We start from the raw sequence: 13,525 nt of genomic DNA, 5'->3' as shown, positions 1-13,525 counted from the left end.
GTAACGACACACACCAACGATACTACTGACGCTGGCTGAGTTAAACGAAACATTGGAATGTTGGGAGAGTCCGCTCATAGACTTAATAAATAAAGAAGTCCGCTTGAAGGGAAGTAACCCAGGCAGGTGAACAATCACACGCTACGCGCGGCTAACAATCATACGGCACTGCGGAGAGACTTTGAAACCCCGTACTTCACTCGATTTTCTAATACACGAGTATTTTCGTGAATTAACTTTTGCTTCAAAAGCGAATATGTCGAAGATCCTTGCCTTTTGTGGCCAAGATTTAGCAACTATTGTGGAATTGGTTTCTCGTCTGTTGGAAAACAGTTTCATTGCTTTTGACGGTTTATTATCACGCCTGTGAGGTTCTCTCTTAAGCTACAGTTGTAGTGGCTTATTTGATACGTTAAATAATGTAGGTGTTACATTCCATATAGGTTTCCTACGCTCCACTTCACTGATTTGGCCGAAAGTGCAGTGAACAAAACTGTACTTTATTGGATGGATAAACGATGTCTTTGTGTAAAATGTCAGTTCTTCTGGTGTTTCATTAGTATTTTTTGTTATTAACGAAAAATGACATTATTTAGTAAATGTGTGTACGTTACAAGAGAATCGTAAATAAGCTATCCTATAATTCACAATTTCGTATCTCTCAGGGCGCTTACGAAACTAATTAACCACAAATCTTGTGTAATTTTTTTAGTTATTGTCGATTTTTGTGGCATTACCTACACTCCCTATTGTAAAAACTGTGTAACAAATAAATACAAACATTAGTATTCGCATTCAACCGATGTCGTATTCAGAAGTGTTGCTTCCTGGCAACTTACGGCGCTGCTGTCGCTGGCGGTAACAAAAACTAGTGTCGTGGCTGTTACACTGTGCAGCGAATTAACGATTCGAGAGAGACGCGTGGAAAAAACAAATGGCGTAACAGCTGATGAGCCAATCTCGTGAGACTTCACCAGCGGCTCATCCCCCCCTGTGCCTCCTCCTCCTCCTCCTCCTCCTCTCTCTCTCTCTCTCTCTCTCTCTCTCTCTCTCTCTCTCTCTCTCTTTGTATATACACTACTGACCATTAAAATTGCTACACCAAGAAGAAATGCAGATGATAAACGGGCATTCATTGGACAAATATATTATACTAGAACTGACATGTGATTACATTTTCACGCAATTTGGGTGCACAGATACTGAGAAATCAGTACCCAGAACAACCACCTCTGGCCGTAATAACGGCCTTGATACGCCTGGCCATTGTCAAACAGAGCTTGGATGGCGTGTACAGGTACAGCTGCCCATGCAGCTTCAACACGATACCACAGTTCATCAAGAATAGTGACTGGCGTATTGTGACGAGCCAGTTGCTCTGCCACCATTAACCAGACGTTTTCAATTGGTAAGAGATCTGGAGAATGTGCTGGCCAGGGCAGCAGTTGAACATTTTCTGTATCCAGAAAGGCCGGTACAGGACCTGCAACATGCGCTCGTGCATTATCCTGCTGAAATGTAGGGTTTCGCAGGGACCGAATGAAGGGTAGAGCCACGGGTCGTAACACATCTGAAATGTAACGTCCACTGTTCAAAGTGCCGGCAATGCGAACAAGCGGTGACCGAGACGTGTAACCAATGGCACCCCATACCATCTCGCCGGGTGATACGCCAGTATGGCGATGACGAATACACGCTTCCAATGTGCGATCACCGCGATGTCGCCAAACACGGATGTGACCATCATGATGCTGTATACAGAACCTGGATTCATCCGAAAAAATGACGTTTTGCCATTCGTGCACCCAGGTTCGTCGTTGAGTACACCATCGCAGGCGCTCCTGTGTGTGATGCAGCGTCAAGCGTAACCGCAGCCACGGTCTCCGAGCTGATAGTCCATGCTGCTGCAAACGTCGTCGAACTGTTCGTGCAGATATTTGTTGTCTTGCAAACGTCCCCATCTGTTGACTCGGGGATCGAGACGTGGCTGCACGATCCGTTACAGTCATGCGGATAAGATGCGTGTCATCTCGACTGCTAGTGATACGAGGCCGTTGGGATCCAGCACGGCGTTCCGTATTACCCTCCCGAACCCACCGATTCCATATTCTGGTAACAGTCATTGGATCTCGACGAACGCGAGCAGCAATGTCGCGATACGATAAACCGCAATCGCGACAGGCTACAATCCGACCTTTATCAAAGTCGGAAACGTGATGGTACGCATCTCTCCTCCTTACACGAGGCATCACAGCAAAGTTTCACCAGGCAACGCCGGTCAACTGCTGTTTTTGTATGAGAAATCGGTTGGAAACCTTCCTCATGTCAGCACGTTGTAGGTGTCGCCACCGGCACCAACCTTGTGTGAATGCTCTGAAAAGCTAATCATTTGCATATCAGAGCATCTTCTTCCTGTCGGTTAAATTTCGCGCCTGTAGCACGTCATCTTCGTGGTGTAGCAATTTTAATGGCCAGTAGTGTAGGTTCTCTGGTCGCAAGTAGCAGGAGGTTCTATCCAGTGGCGCATTTGTGAAATACGCCACTGGCCTGTGTCACACAGTGGTCCAGTTCTCCCCGAGTTGCCCTATTATTTCAGTACCTCTTATCTGTGAATGTGTGCGGTGGCTGCCTATGGTACGTTTGTGTGGTGTCGATTCATTTAGCTACGACTACGTTTCGTTTAAGAAGGCTGATAAATGGGCCCCATCTTCAGAAGAAGGGGAGGGACGTCGGCACAGCGCTGTGACAAGTACGAAGCGTCGGATCGTGCTGGCGGACGCGGCGAGGCGATGGGGCCACAGGGGTGGCGGTCACGTAGTCGCCATCAGCCATCAGCGCCAACGAGACCCAATTGGCGCAATGAGAGAGGGAGATCGCCGCAGCGGCTCGCCCACACACCTCACCTCACTCTGCGCCGAATCGCCGCCCGGGCCGCACACTCGCTCCTCCTGATCGACGCCTACACGAGAGCGAAAATAAAAGGACAAGCCGGTGAGTACCGCCGGGGCCCGAACACGGCTGCAGCTGGCGCCTCGGTATTGACTGCCGCTGAGCGGCGCCTTCAACTGCTTGTCGTGAGATGACTAGAGTAGCATCTGTCGCGAGATCTTCGTGCTGTCCTCAACTTAAGCCGGGTTCACACAGGCAACAAAAGTATCGCCACTGCTAATGGCGAACTGCAGTTGTTTTGTAGTTGCATGTGTGAACTCCTAGTTTTCGGTGGCGCCATTTAAGAAGCGCAACTTTTGTCACGCCACCAAAAGTTGAACTTGGTTCTACTTTGTTGCGCCATTTTGCCTCTACACAATCGAATAGCGTCATTCGATTGCTACCTCGCGGCTGGATTCCAACCTTTCTAGTGCGTATTCGTTCGCAGATAGTGCTTTTGTTTGTGCGTTTGCTGTTAATATGTCGACAAAGTGGTCAACAGCGGCAATTATGAGATTCTTGGAGGTGTATCAAGAACGAGAATGCCTTCGGAACCACAAAAGCGAATCATACAAAGACAGAAATTTGAGAGATGCTGCATTAATTGGCTCAAATGGCTCTGAGCACTATGGGACTCAACTGCTGAGGTCATTAGTCCCCTAGAACTTAGAACTAGTTAAACCTAACTAACCTAAGGACATCACAAACATCCATGCCCGAGGCAGGATTCGAACCTGCGACCGTAGCGGTCTTGCGGTTCCAGACTGCAGCGCCTTTAACCGCACGGCCACTTCGGCCGGCTGCATTAATTGAAATAGTAAACAGTATGCGTGAATATGTACCTGGAATTGATGTAGCTACAACAAAATTAAAAATTCGGAGCATTCGAAATCCTTACACGAATGAACATAAAAAAGCACTGAAATCACTTAAGTTTGGTGCGTCTACAGACGGTGTTTATAAACCCAGCCTTGCTTGGTTTGAAGCTGCAGACCGCTTCTTAAAACATGCAGTCGAGACAAGAAAGACGAGAAACACTTTGGTAAGTAATATTTTACATTTATTATGTTTCCAAAACATCTTATTTAGTAAGATGTACAGCCGTTTAATCAGCTGAGATAGGTGACGCCATTTTGCAAACTGCGCAATTACGAAGAATTTGTGGCGTCCTGTGTGAACGGTAGCTCACAGCGCCACTCCAGAATGACTTCACTTGTGGCGATACTTTCGTTGCTTGTGTCAACCCGGCTTTACTCCAAATACTGTTCCTACCAGTCGCGTTTTGTGCGCCAACTCTGGCGCCACAGACCAGAAGTAACTATGTGTCAGTAGCATCAGGACGTCAGACGGTTAATTTGTCTGACATAGCTCACGTAAATAATAGTGATAAACGAGTAAAGGCGCGTTTCCATTGAGCACAGAACATGTTTTTGTCCGGAACATTGTGTGCAACTTGTTCCCTCAACATGTTGACAACATTGTTCGCATTCCCGTTTACACTAGCAACCAACATTTCTACGTATTCGCATAGTCTGCTGCGGTGAACTGACAGGTTACTTTGTGTATTCACATCAAGAGATACGCTATGTCAAGTGAAGAGGAAGAATTAATGACATTTCGTGATGCATTAATAATACTTAACGAAATGAACAGACGAAGAAAACGACGTAGTCGTCGTTGGTGGACCAAAACATACTATAGAAGACGTGGCGGGAATGACATGCTTAGTGAGCTGAATTTGGAAGACGGTTCTGGCTTTTGTAACTTCACGAGGATGTCGCCGTCAGATTTTGAAATGCTGTTGAATATTATAGGACCAGTTGTTTCAAAGAAAGACACAAATTTCAGAAAAGCAATCCCTGTGTACCAAAGACTTGCTGTTACTCTTCGTTTTCTGGCATCAGGAGACTCCTATCAAAGCCAGCCTTATCTGAAATAGTTCCAAATCATCCAGGAAACGTAGATATTTAAATCCAAACCACTTCGTTTCGTAAATTGTGTCAGTACCACATCCAGATTTTTTAATTTCCTCTATTTTTCTTTTCTCTCGTCAGTACTCAGACAAGAGACATTTAATTTTTTTGTCCACGTCACTGCACCAGCAGCAACTTTTTGTAATGAATGATGTTTGATTTTAGTATTTTTGTAACCTGCGCAACGTACATTCCACAGGCACTCCTCTGCCTCATAGAGCGATATCAACTGGAAAATTTTGTCTCGTGACCACTCCATTTCAAATAAAAATGAAGGGACATAAAATAACCGCACCACTACACTCCAGCAAAACAAACACCAAAACACTCACTCAGAGCAAACGAACACTAGCGCTGCGTAGCGGAATTTAGTGGTAGCAGGCCACGAACAACGTTTCTTTGATCTCTACCGACGCAGCCGTAGAACACTGATTTTATGTTGCGAACATGTTGCCAACTTGTTGCGAACATCGGTAGTCTATTACTAGCCACGAACAATGTTGCGAATAATGTTGCGAACTCAGTGTAAACGCGCCCTAATACGTGCAGTGTAGGCAGCAGCGGCAGTCAGAACGCCAACAGTGTCCGAGAATCCAGCAAGAACAGCCCCGTGGGGTAGCCGCGCGGTCTAATGCGCCTTTTCACGCGGCTCCCCCTCGTCCGAGGTTCGGGTCCTCCCTCGGGCATGGGTATGTGTGTGTGTCGTCCTTAGAGTAAGTTAGTTTAAGTTAGATTAAGTAGTGTGTAAACCTAGGGAGCGATGACCTCAGCAGTTTGGTCCCATAAGGCCTTACCACAGATTTCCAGAATTTTTCCAGCAAGATCTCAAGAGAGTCGTACTCTGCGAGTTTAAACTTCTCGTGTAGAGAGTCGCCTCCATCTCTCGATAGCTATTCGCCGTATCTCTCTCACACAAAAAAAAAGCTACACCGGCATTGTCGGGAGAGCAGAGAATACTCGGAGGGTGCAGAATGGCCATAATGCGTCCCAGATTTGTGCCGTATTCCACATTTTGTACACTACCATACCCTGGTAATATACTTTGCCGTACTCATGTTCACTTTAAATAAAAGCACCCACGAAAGGGCGTGTTTTGAGCCATAATATGTAGCCGTGTCATGTTTCTGAGCGAAAAAATCGCCCGTTTTACCTCCTAAACGAACAATGCCAGCAGTTAGCCTGTTCCGAAAGTTCCAGATTTAAATAATGTTACGCGGTAAGTATCATATAAACACTTCACAGACAATTACATAGAATTAACAAACGAAAATAAAAAAATTGTCGCTGAATATACTCGGTCTCGCGTTATGTTACGACAATGTGAAAGAGAGACTGGTGCGCTACGCACTGTGTCACATCGACTCTGTAACACGATGCTCTAACAATGTGTACCGCCATTGCCGGGATACGCACAGTGAAGTGAATATCAGCGATGAAGAAAGAGGCCAAGAAGTGGACTCCGGGCGAAGTTTCGCATTTAATTAGTTTGTACGAGGACGGGCCAGCGTTATGGAATGTACAATTACTCAGGTACAAGAACAGAGGTAAGAAACAAAGTTTGCTGGCCGAAATGGCTACAGTTTTTAACACCTCCACAGAGTAATTTACCATAATATGAACACTTTAATGAATCAGGTATAAGAATTTTATAACTTAAGTTAATTAACATAAACAAGTGAAATTATCTTTGAAAGTAATCGTTTTGGAACTCGGAAAACTGCCGTTTAACCTCAGGTGACACAGTTGTATCTACAATTTTATGTGACATGGTGTTTATTGATTATATTATTGTTCTAGGTGTAGAAAAACAGACCTTCAGGAACTGACGAGCGATTCCTTAAGTCAATACACGTAAAAACGTTCAAATAACTGTATGTCCAGAAATTCTTCATATATCAAATATCCACCCTATTTGGAATTTGAACGTCTATGGGTATCAATATAAAATTGCTGTAATGTTATTTCGTTACAGTTGTTACTTCGCCAAATATTAATGAGAGTAAACGACTGATGCTGTAAATATTAGTGTCACAAGCCGTTTGTCATTAATAGTAATGGATTTACGAGTACTAGTATCCAGACTGTCAATTTTGGGCCAGATTATAAAAAGTATTTCTTCCTTCTCCATCGCTAGCATTTTCGTGCAGTTTCGATATTGTGAATTTTGCGTCACAAGCTCTGCAATGAGATTCTTGCGTGTTCTCAGCACGAAAAAGGTAGTTTATGTTTTTCTCTTGCCACTATAAGTATGAAAAGTGCAGCTGCACCCCGATGCTCTTCCATCGTCAACCTCTCCCTTCAAGCACGTAACTACGACAGAAAAATCTCGCGGAGAGTGAGCTCTCAGCTCTCACAGACATTCTCACCCTGTTGTGTATAAAAACTTCTGACATCATTTCTTGGAAGACTCACAGGCAGCTCTCACAAAGAAGTATCATACAGTAATTATAATCGAAAATTCGTCCCGAGTATAAACCGTTCTGCGAGTACTATCTGAGAGTACCAAAGTGACTGACAGCAAAATACTCCAACTATGATTGTCTAAGCTGCGTACAAATTATTTACTATTCGATCGGTTTTCGTAATAGCCTATCATCTGGATCCTTAGCACTGGGATTTACGTGACATGTTTGCTCTCAGTCAGTTCGATACTCTCAGACTGCACTCGCAGATTTGTTTTGTGCTAGGCGCACATTTTCGCTGATAGTTACTGTCTGATAGTTGCTAGTACTTCTTGTAAGTGTCTGAGAGTCTTGCGAGAGCAGATGTCGGAAGCGTTAACACGTAGCAGGATGAGAGTGTCTGATAGAGCTGACAATCACGTTCAGCGAGATTTTTCTGTCGTAGTTCTGTGCAGAAGCAAGATGTCGCGATGGAAGAGCGTTGGGACACAGTTGTACTTTTAATACATCTAGTGGCAAAGAAAAAAAACGTAAACGGCCGTGTTCGTGATGGATAAGAGAGTGAATTAGGCAGCGGGATGATTTTGGAGCATGCAAGAATCTCATTATACAGCTTGTGATGGAAGATCCACAACAATATCGAAATGTTACGACAATGACAGCGATGGAGATGGAAGAAATACTCGTTGTAAATGGACACAAAATTGCCAAACAAGACACTATTATGCGTAAATCCATTATTATTGAAGACATACTGCTTGTAGGACTAACGTTTCTAGTTTCAGGTACGTTAATTCTCTTTGATATTTGTAAGGTAACAATTACGATGAAACATTATTATACCAGACTCCATCATGATACCCATACCGCTTCAAAAGCCAGTGCGGATGTCTGATAAATAAAGTATTTCCGGACATATATTTATTTCAATGTTAGGAACCACTTGTAAATTCCTGAAGGTCTGTTCTTCAGCATCCAATATAATAATGTAATCAATAAATAAGTCATAAAATAATAGATACAGCTACATTACTTGAAGTTACATGGCAATTTTTCGAGTTCCATGCCGGGTACTTCACTTGTTTCTCCGTGTTAATTAATCTATGTTACGAAACTACTTTGCCTGGTTCCTTAAATTGTGAATATTCTGGTAAAGTTCTTCTGCGGAGCTGTTAAAAGCTACATCTACATCTACATTGTTACTCTGCAAATCACATTTAAGTGCCTGGCAGAGAGATCATAGAACCACCTTTAAAATTCTCTGTTATTCCAATCTCGTATAGTGCTCGGAAAGAACGAACACGTATATCTTTCCGTAAGAGTTCTGATTTCCCTTATGTTATCGTGGTGATCGTTTCTCCCTATACAGGTCGGCGTCAACAAAATATTTTCGCATTCGGAGGAGAAAGTTTGTAACTGGAATTTCGTGAAAAGATCCCTCCCCAACCAAAAACGCCTTTGTTTTAATGATTTCCATCCCAAATCCTGTATCATGTCAGTGACACTCTATCCCATATTTCACGATAATACAAAACGTGCTGCCCTTCTTTCAGCTTTTTCGATGTACTCCGTCAATCATACCTGGTAAGAATCCCACGCTGCGCAGCAGTATTATAAAAAGAGGACGGACAAGAGTAATGTAGGCAGTCACCTTAGTAGACCTGTTAAATTCTCTAAGTGTCCTGCCAATAAAATGCAGTCTTTGGTTAGCCTTCTCCACAACATTTCCTAAGTGTTCCTTCCAATTTAAGTTCTTCGTAATTGTAATTCCTAGGTATTTAGTTGAATTTATGGCCTTTAGATTTGACTGATTTATCGTGTAACCGAAGTTTAACGTTCCTTTTAGCACTCCTGTGGACGACCTCACACTTTCCGTTGTTTAGGGTCAACTGCCAGTTTTCGCACCATACAGATATCTTTTCTAACTCGTTTTGCAATTTGTTTTGATCTTCTGACGACTTAATTAGTCGATAAACGTCACCTTCGACTGCAAACAAAGACGGCTGCCCAGATTCTCTCCCAAATCGTTTATATAGATAAGGAACAGCGAAGGGCCTGTAACAGTACACTGGGGAATACCAGAAATCACTTCTGATTTACTCGATGACTTCCCGTCAGTTACTACGAACTGTGACCTCTCTGACAGGGAATCACGATTCCAGTCACATAACTGAGACGATATTCCATAAGCTCGCAGTTGCTGTAGCCATTTCAGCCACCAAACGTAGCTTCTTATCTCTGTTCCTGTTGTCCAGTAACAGTACAATTCACAACGCTGGCTTTTCCTCGTAGAAACTAATTAAATGCGGACCTTCTTCCCGTTTCCACTTCTTGGCCGCTTTCTTCATCACTTTGTTTTTTATTTTATTTTTATTTTTTTAAGTCGTCACCGACTTTCCTGACATTCACTTCAACATGCGTAGGGATCGCGACAGTAGATTCAAGTTTCAACTGTCCCGACAATTCCGGTACACGTTTACAGAACAGCTGCTTGCACTGTGTGTGTGTCGCAATGGGTGATGCGTTATTCTTTCGTTCAGTGTAAGTTCGAATCTCCTCGGCGACAATTTTTTTTCTGTGTGATATGTTTATGATGATTTTACAGGTTCTTTCTTGCGTTGCATTTTTTAAGTCTAGAACTTGCGAAACAGGCTAACTGCTCGTGTTGTTCGTTTAGGATATGAAGCGGTCAGAAAGATGCCACGGCCACAAATTATGGCTAAAACACGCAGTTTCATAAGTACTTTCATTTACTGTTTGCGTAAGTATGGCAAAATATATTATTTAGGTGTGGTAGCGTAAAAACTGTTAAATGCGGCGCGAATCCTGGACGCAATATGGCCTCTCTGCACTCACAGGGCACTCTCTTCTCTCCCGACGATGCCGGTTTACTTTTTCTTGTCTGAGAGCTACGGCGACCAGCTCTCGAGAGATAGAGGTTGCCGTCTAGACGAGAGTTCTAAATTCACAGAAAGCGACTATCTGAGGTCTTCCCCGCTCTATGACACTGCGGGAAAGCTGACTCTCGGCGGTGTTTACACGGCATTTAGCTACATCTACATATATATACTCCGCTAGCCACCAAGCGGTGTGTGTCGGAGGGCACAATAAGCACCAAAGTCGTATTCCCCCCTCCCCTCTGTTCCACTCGCGGATCGCGCGAGGGAAAAACCACCATCTGAACGCCTCAGTACGAACTCTAATTTCCCTTATCTCTGAATGGTGATCATTGCGCGATTTGAAAGTTGGTGGTAATAATATATGCTCTACATCCTCGGTGAAGATCGGCTTTCGGAATTTAGTGAGCAGCCCCTTCCGTTTAGCGCGCTGTCTATCTGCAAGTGTGTCCCACTTCAAGCTTTCTATGAGATTTGTAATGCTCTCGCGATGGCTAAATGTACCAGTCACGAATCTTGCCGCTCTTCTTTGGACCTTCTCAATTTCTTGAATCAGACTCAACTGGTAAGGGTCCCATACAGACGAACAGTACTCTAAGACTGGACGAACTAACGTGTTGTAAGCTATTTCCTTTGTTGAAGGACTGCATCCCTTCAGGATTCTACCAATAAACCGCAATCTAGAGTTTGAGATCATTTCGAATAGTCACACCCAGATACTTGACGGATGTTACCGCTTCCAAAGACTGGGCATTTATTTTGTACTCTTACATTAATGGGGATTTTCGCCTTGTCATACGCAGTAGGTTACACTTACTAATATTGAGAGATAACTGCCAGTCATTACACCACGCATTTATTTTCTGCAAATCCTCATTGATTTGTTCACGACTTTCGTGTGGTACTACTTTCCTGTAGACTAGAGCATCATCGGCAAACAGTCTAATGCCGCTGTGAATACCATCAACCAGATCGTTTATGTATATCGTAAAAAGCAGCGGACCTATTACGCTGCCCTGGGGCACACCTGAAGTTACGCCTGTTTCTGTTGAAGTCACCCCGTTCAGGACGACATACTGCTACCTGTCTATTAGAAAACTTTCTATCCAACCACATATGTCATCGGATAGACCGTAAGCGCGCACTTTTGTGGAGCAAGCGACAGTGCGAAACTGAGTCGAACGCCTTTCGAAAGTCGATAAATATGGCATCAACCTGGGAGCTGGCATCTAGAGCCTGTTGTATATCACGCTCAAAGAGGGCCAGCTGTGTCTCACATGACCGCTGTTTCCTAAAACCGTGCTGGTTTCTGCAGATGAGCTTCTCAGAGTCTAGAAAGCTCATTATGTCTGAACACAAAATATGTTCCATGATTCTACAACAAATCGATGTCAGTGAAATTGGCCGGTAATTATGTGCATGCGATTTTCTACCCTTTTTATAGATTCCCATGACCTGGGCCTTCTTCCAGTCCCGTGGAACTTTCCGCTCTTCCAATGATTTATTACTCGCAAAAGCTCTCTGAGAGTGCAAAACTCACACGTGTATGCATAGCTTATACTCGTACTAATAATATCCAAGTGAGCATCACATGTACTGACTTAGGAGCCGCCAGCGTGATGCTTGTCAAGAGGAAAACTTTAAAAATAACTCTAAACCAAAAGGGAAAAAAACGATGCATCATGAAGGAGTTAACCGAATGGGCCGGAAATCTAGATGTGAAGTACATGTACAGACAAACAAATGATTACCATTTCAGAAAAACTGGATGATTTATTCAAGAGAAACAGCTCCATAAATTGATCGAGCCAATAACGCGGAGGTCCACCTCTGGCTCTTCTGCAAGCAGTTATTCGTCTCCGCATTGATAGAGTTGTTTTGACGGATGTCCTGCTATATTCTGTCCAAGTGGCGCGTTAGATCGTCAGAATCTCGAGATGGTTGAAGGGCTTTGCCCATAAAGCTCTAAACGTTCTCAGTTGGGGAGAAATCAGACGGCCTTGTCTAACGAGGCCTGGTTTGGCAAGCACGAAGACAAACAGTAGAAACTTCTGCCGTGTGCGGGCGGGCATTATCTTGCTGAAATGTAAGCCAAGTAAGGGATGCCATGAAGGGCAACAAAATGGGGCGTAGAATATCGTCGACGTACCGCTGTGCTGTAAGGGTGCGGCGGATGACAATCAAAGGGATCTTGCTATGAAAAAAGATGTCACCCCAGACCATCACACTTGGATTTCGGGCCGTATGCTGGGCAACAATCGTGTTGGTATCCCGCCACTGTCCGAAGCGCCTCCAGACGTGTCTTCGGCCTGGAATCTCACGGGATAGAGTAGAACTGTCTTCAGTGATGAGTTCCGCTTCCAACTGAGTCCCGACGACGTGTCTGGAGATGCTTCGGACATCGGTGGGTTACCAACCAGACTGTCGCCGGCCATACTGCCCGACAATCAGGAGTGAAGGTCTGGGGTGGCTTTTTTTTTCCACAGCAAGACCTCGTTGGTTGTCATCCGCGGTACCCTTACAGCACAGCGGTACGTCGAAGATATTCTACGCCCCATTTTGTCGCCCTTCATATATATAAAAGCGTAATAATGAATAGTAATTGAATACCGTTCCAATAAAGCGGGATTTGTATAATTACTATTTATAAACGCTTGTCAGATACTGAAAAATTTTAGGAAATGTGTGTTTGTTACGAGGGTCACTCCAGAAGAAATGCACACTTTTTTTTTAATCCAGCTTTTATTCTAGGTGGTTGAAAGTTTTACAGTGTGTAGATACATCCCTTAGGAACAATATTTTCATTTCTCTACATAATTTCCATCCCTCTCAACTGCCTTATGCCATCTTGGAACCAGGGCCTGTATACCAGCACGGTAAAACTCTGGACCAACCTGTTGGAGCCACTGTTTGGCAGCGTGCACAAGGGAGTCATCATCTTCAAACCTTGTTCCACGAAGAGAGTCTTTCAGTTTCCTAAAGAGACGATAGTCACATGGATCCAGGTCAGGACTGTAAAGCGGGTGTTTCAGTGTTGTCCATCCGAGTTTTGTGATCGCTTCCGTGGTTTTTTGACTGAAATGTGGCCGTGCATTGTCGTGCAACAGCAAAACATCCTGCTTTTGCCGATGTGGTCGAACACGACTCAGTCGAGCCTGAAGTTTCTTCAGTGTCATCACATACGCATCAGAATTTATGGTGGCTCCACTTGGCATGATGTCCACAAACAAGAGTCCTTTGGAATCGAAAAACAACATAGCCATAAATTTTCCAGCAGAAGGTGTGGTTTTGAATTTTTTTTTCCTTGGGTGAATTTGCATGATGC

General features: G+C 44.1%; 1 protein-coding gene across 1 annotated transcript in view; it reads left to right on the top strand.

The window, feature by feature from the left end:
* The first annotated feature begins 2,789 nt into the window (after nucleotides 1–2,789).
* Nucleotides 2,790–13,525, top strand: part of LOC126229633 (uncharacterized) — an 82,320-nt gene continuing 71,584 nt past the window's right edge. Inside the window, exon 1 of the mRNA XM_049942374.1 lies at nucleotides 2,790–2,991. Coding sequence (XP_049798331.1) covers nucleotides 2,790–2,991 — 202 coding nt within the window. The remainder of the gene's footprint in view (nucleotides 2,992–13,525) is intronic.

Source organism: Schistocerca nitens, unplaced genomic scaffold (genome assembly GCF_023898315.1).
Source record: "Schistocerca nitens isolate TAMUIC-IGC-003100 unplaced genomic scaffold, iqSchNite1.1 HiC_scaffold_376, whole genome shotgun sequence".
Classification (NCBI taxonomy): Eukaryota; Metazoa; Arthropoda; class Insecta; order Orthoptera; family Acrididae; genus Schistocerca; species Schistocerca nitens.
This window is presented reverse-complemented; position numbering and strand designations above follow the sequence as displayed.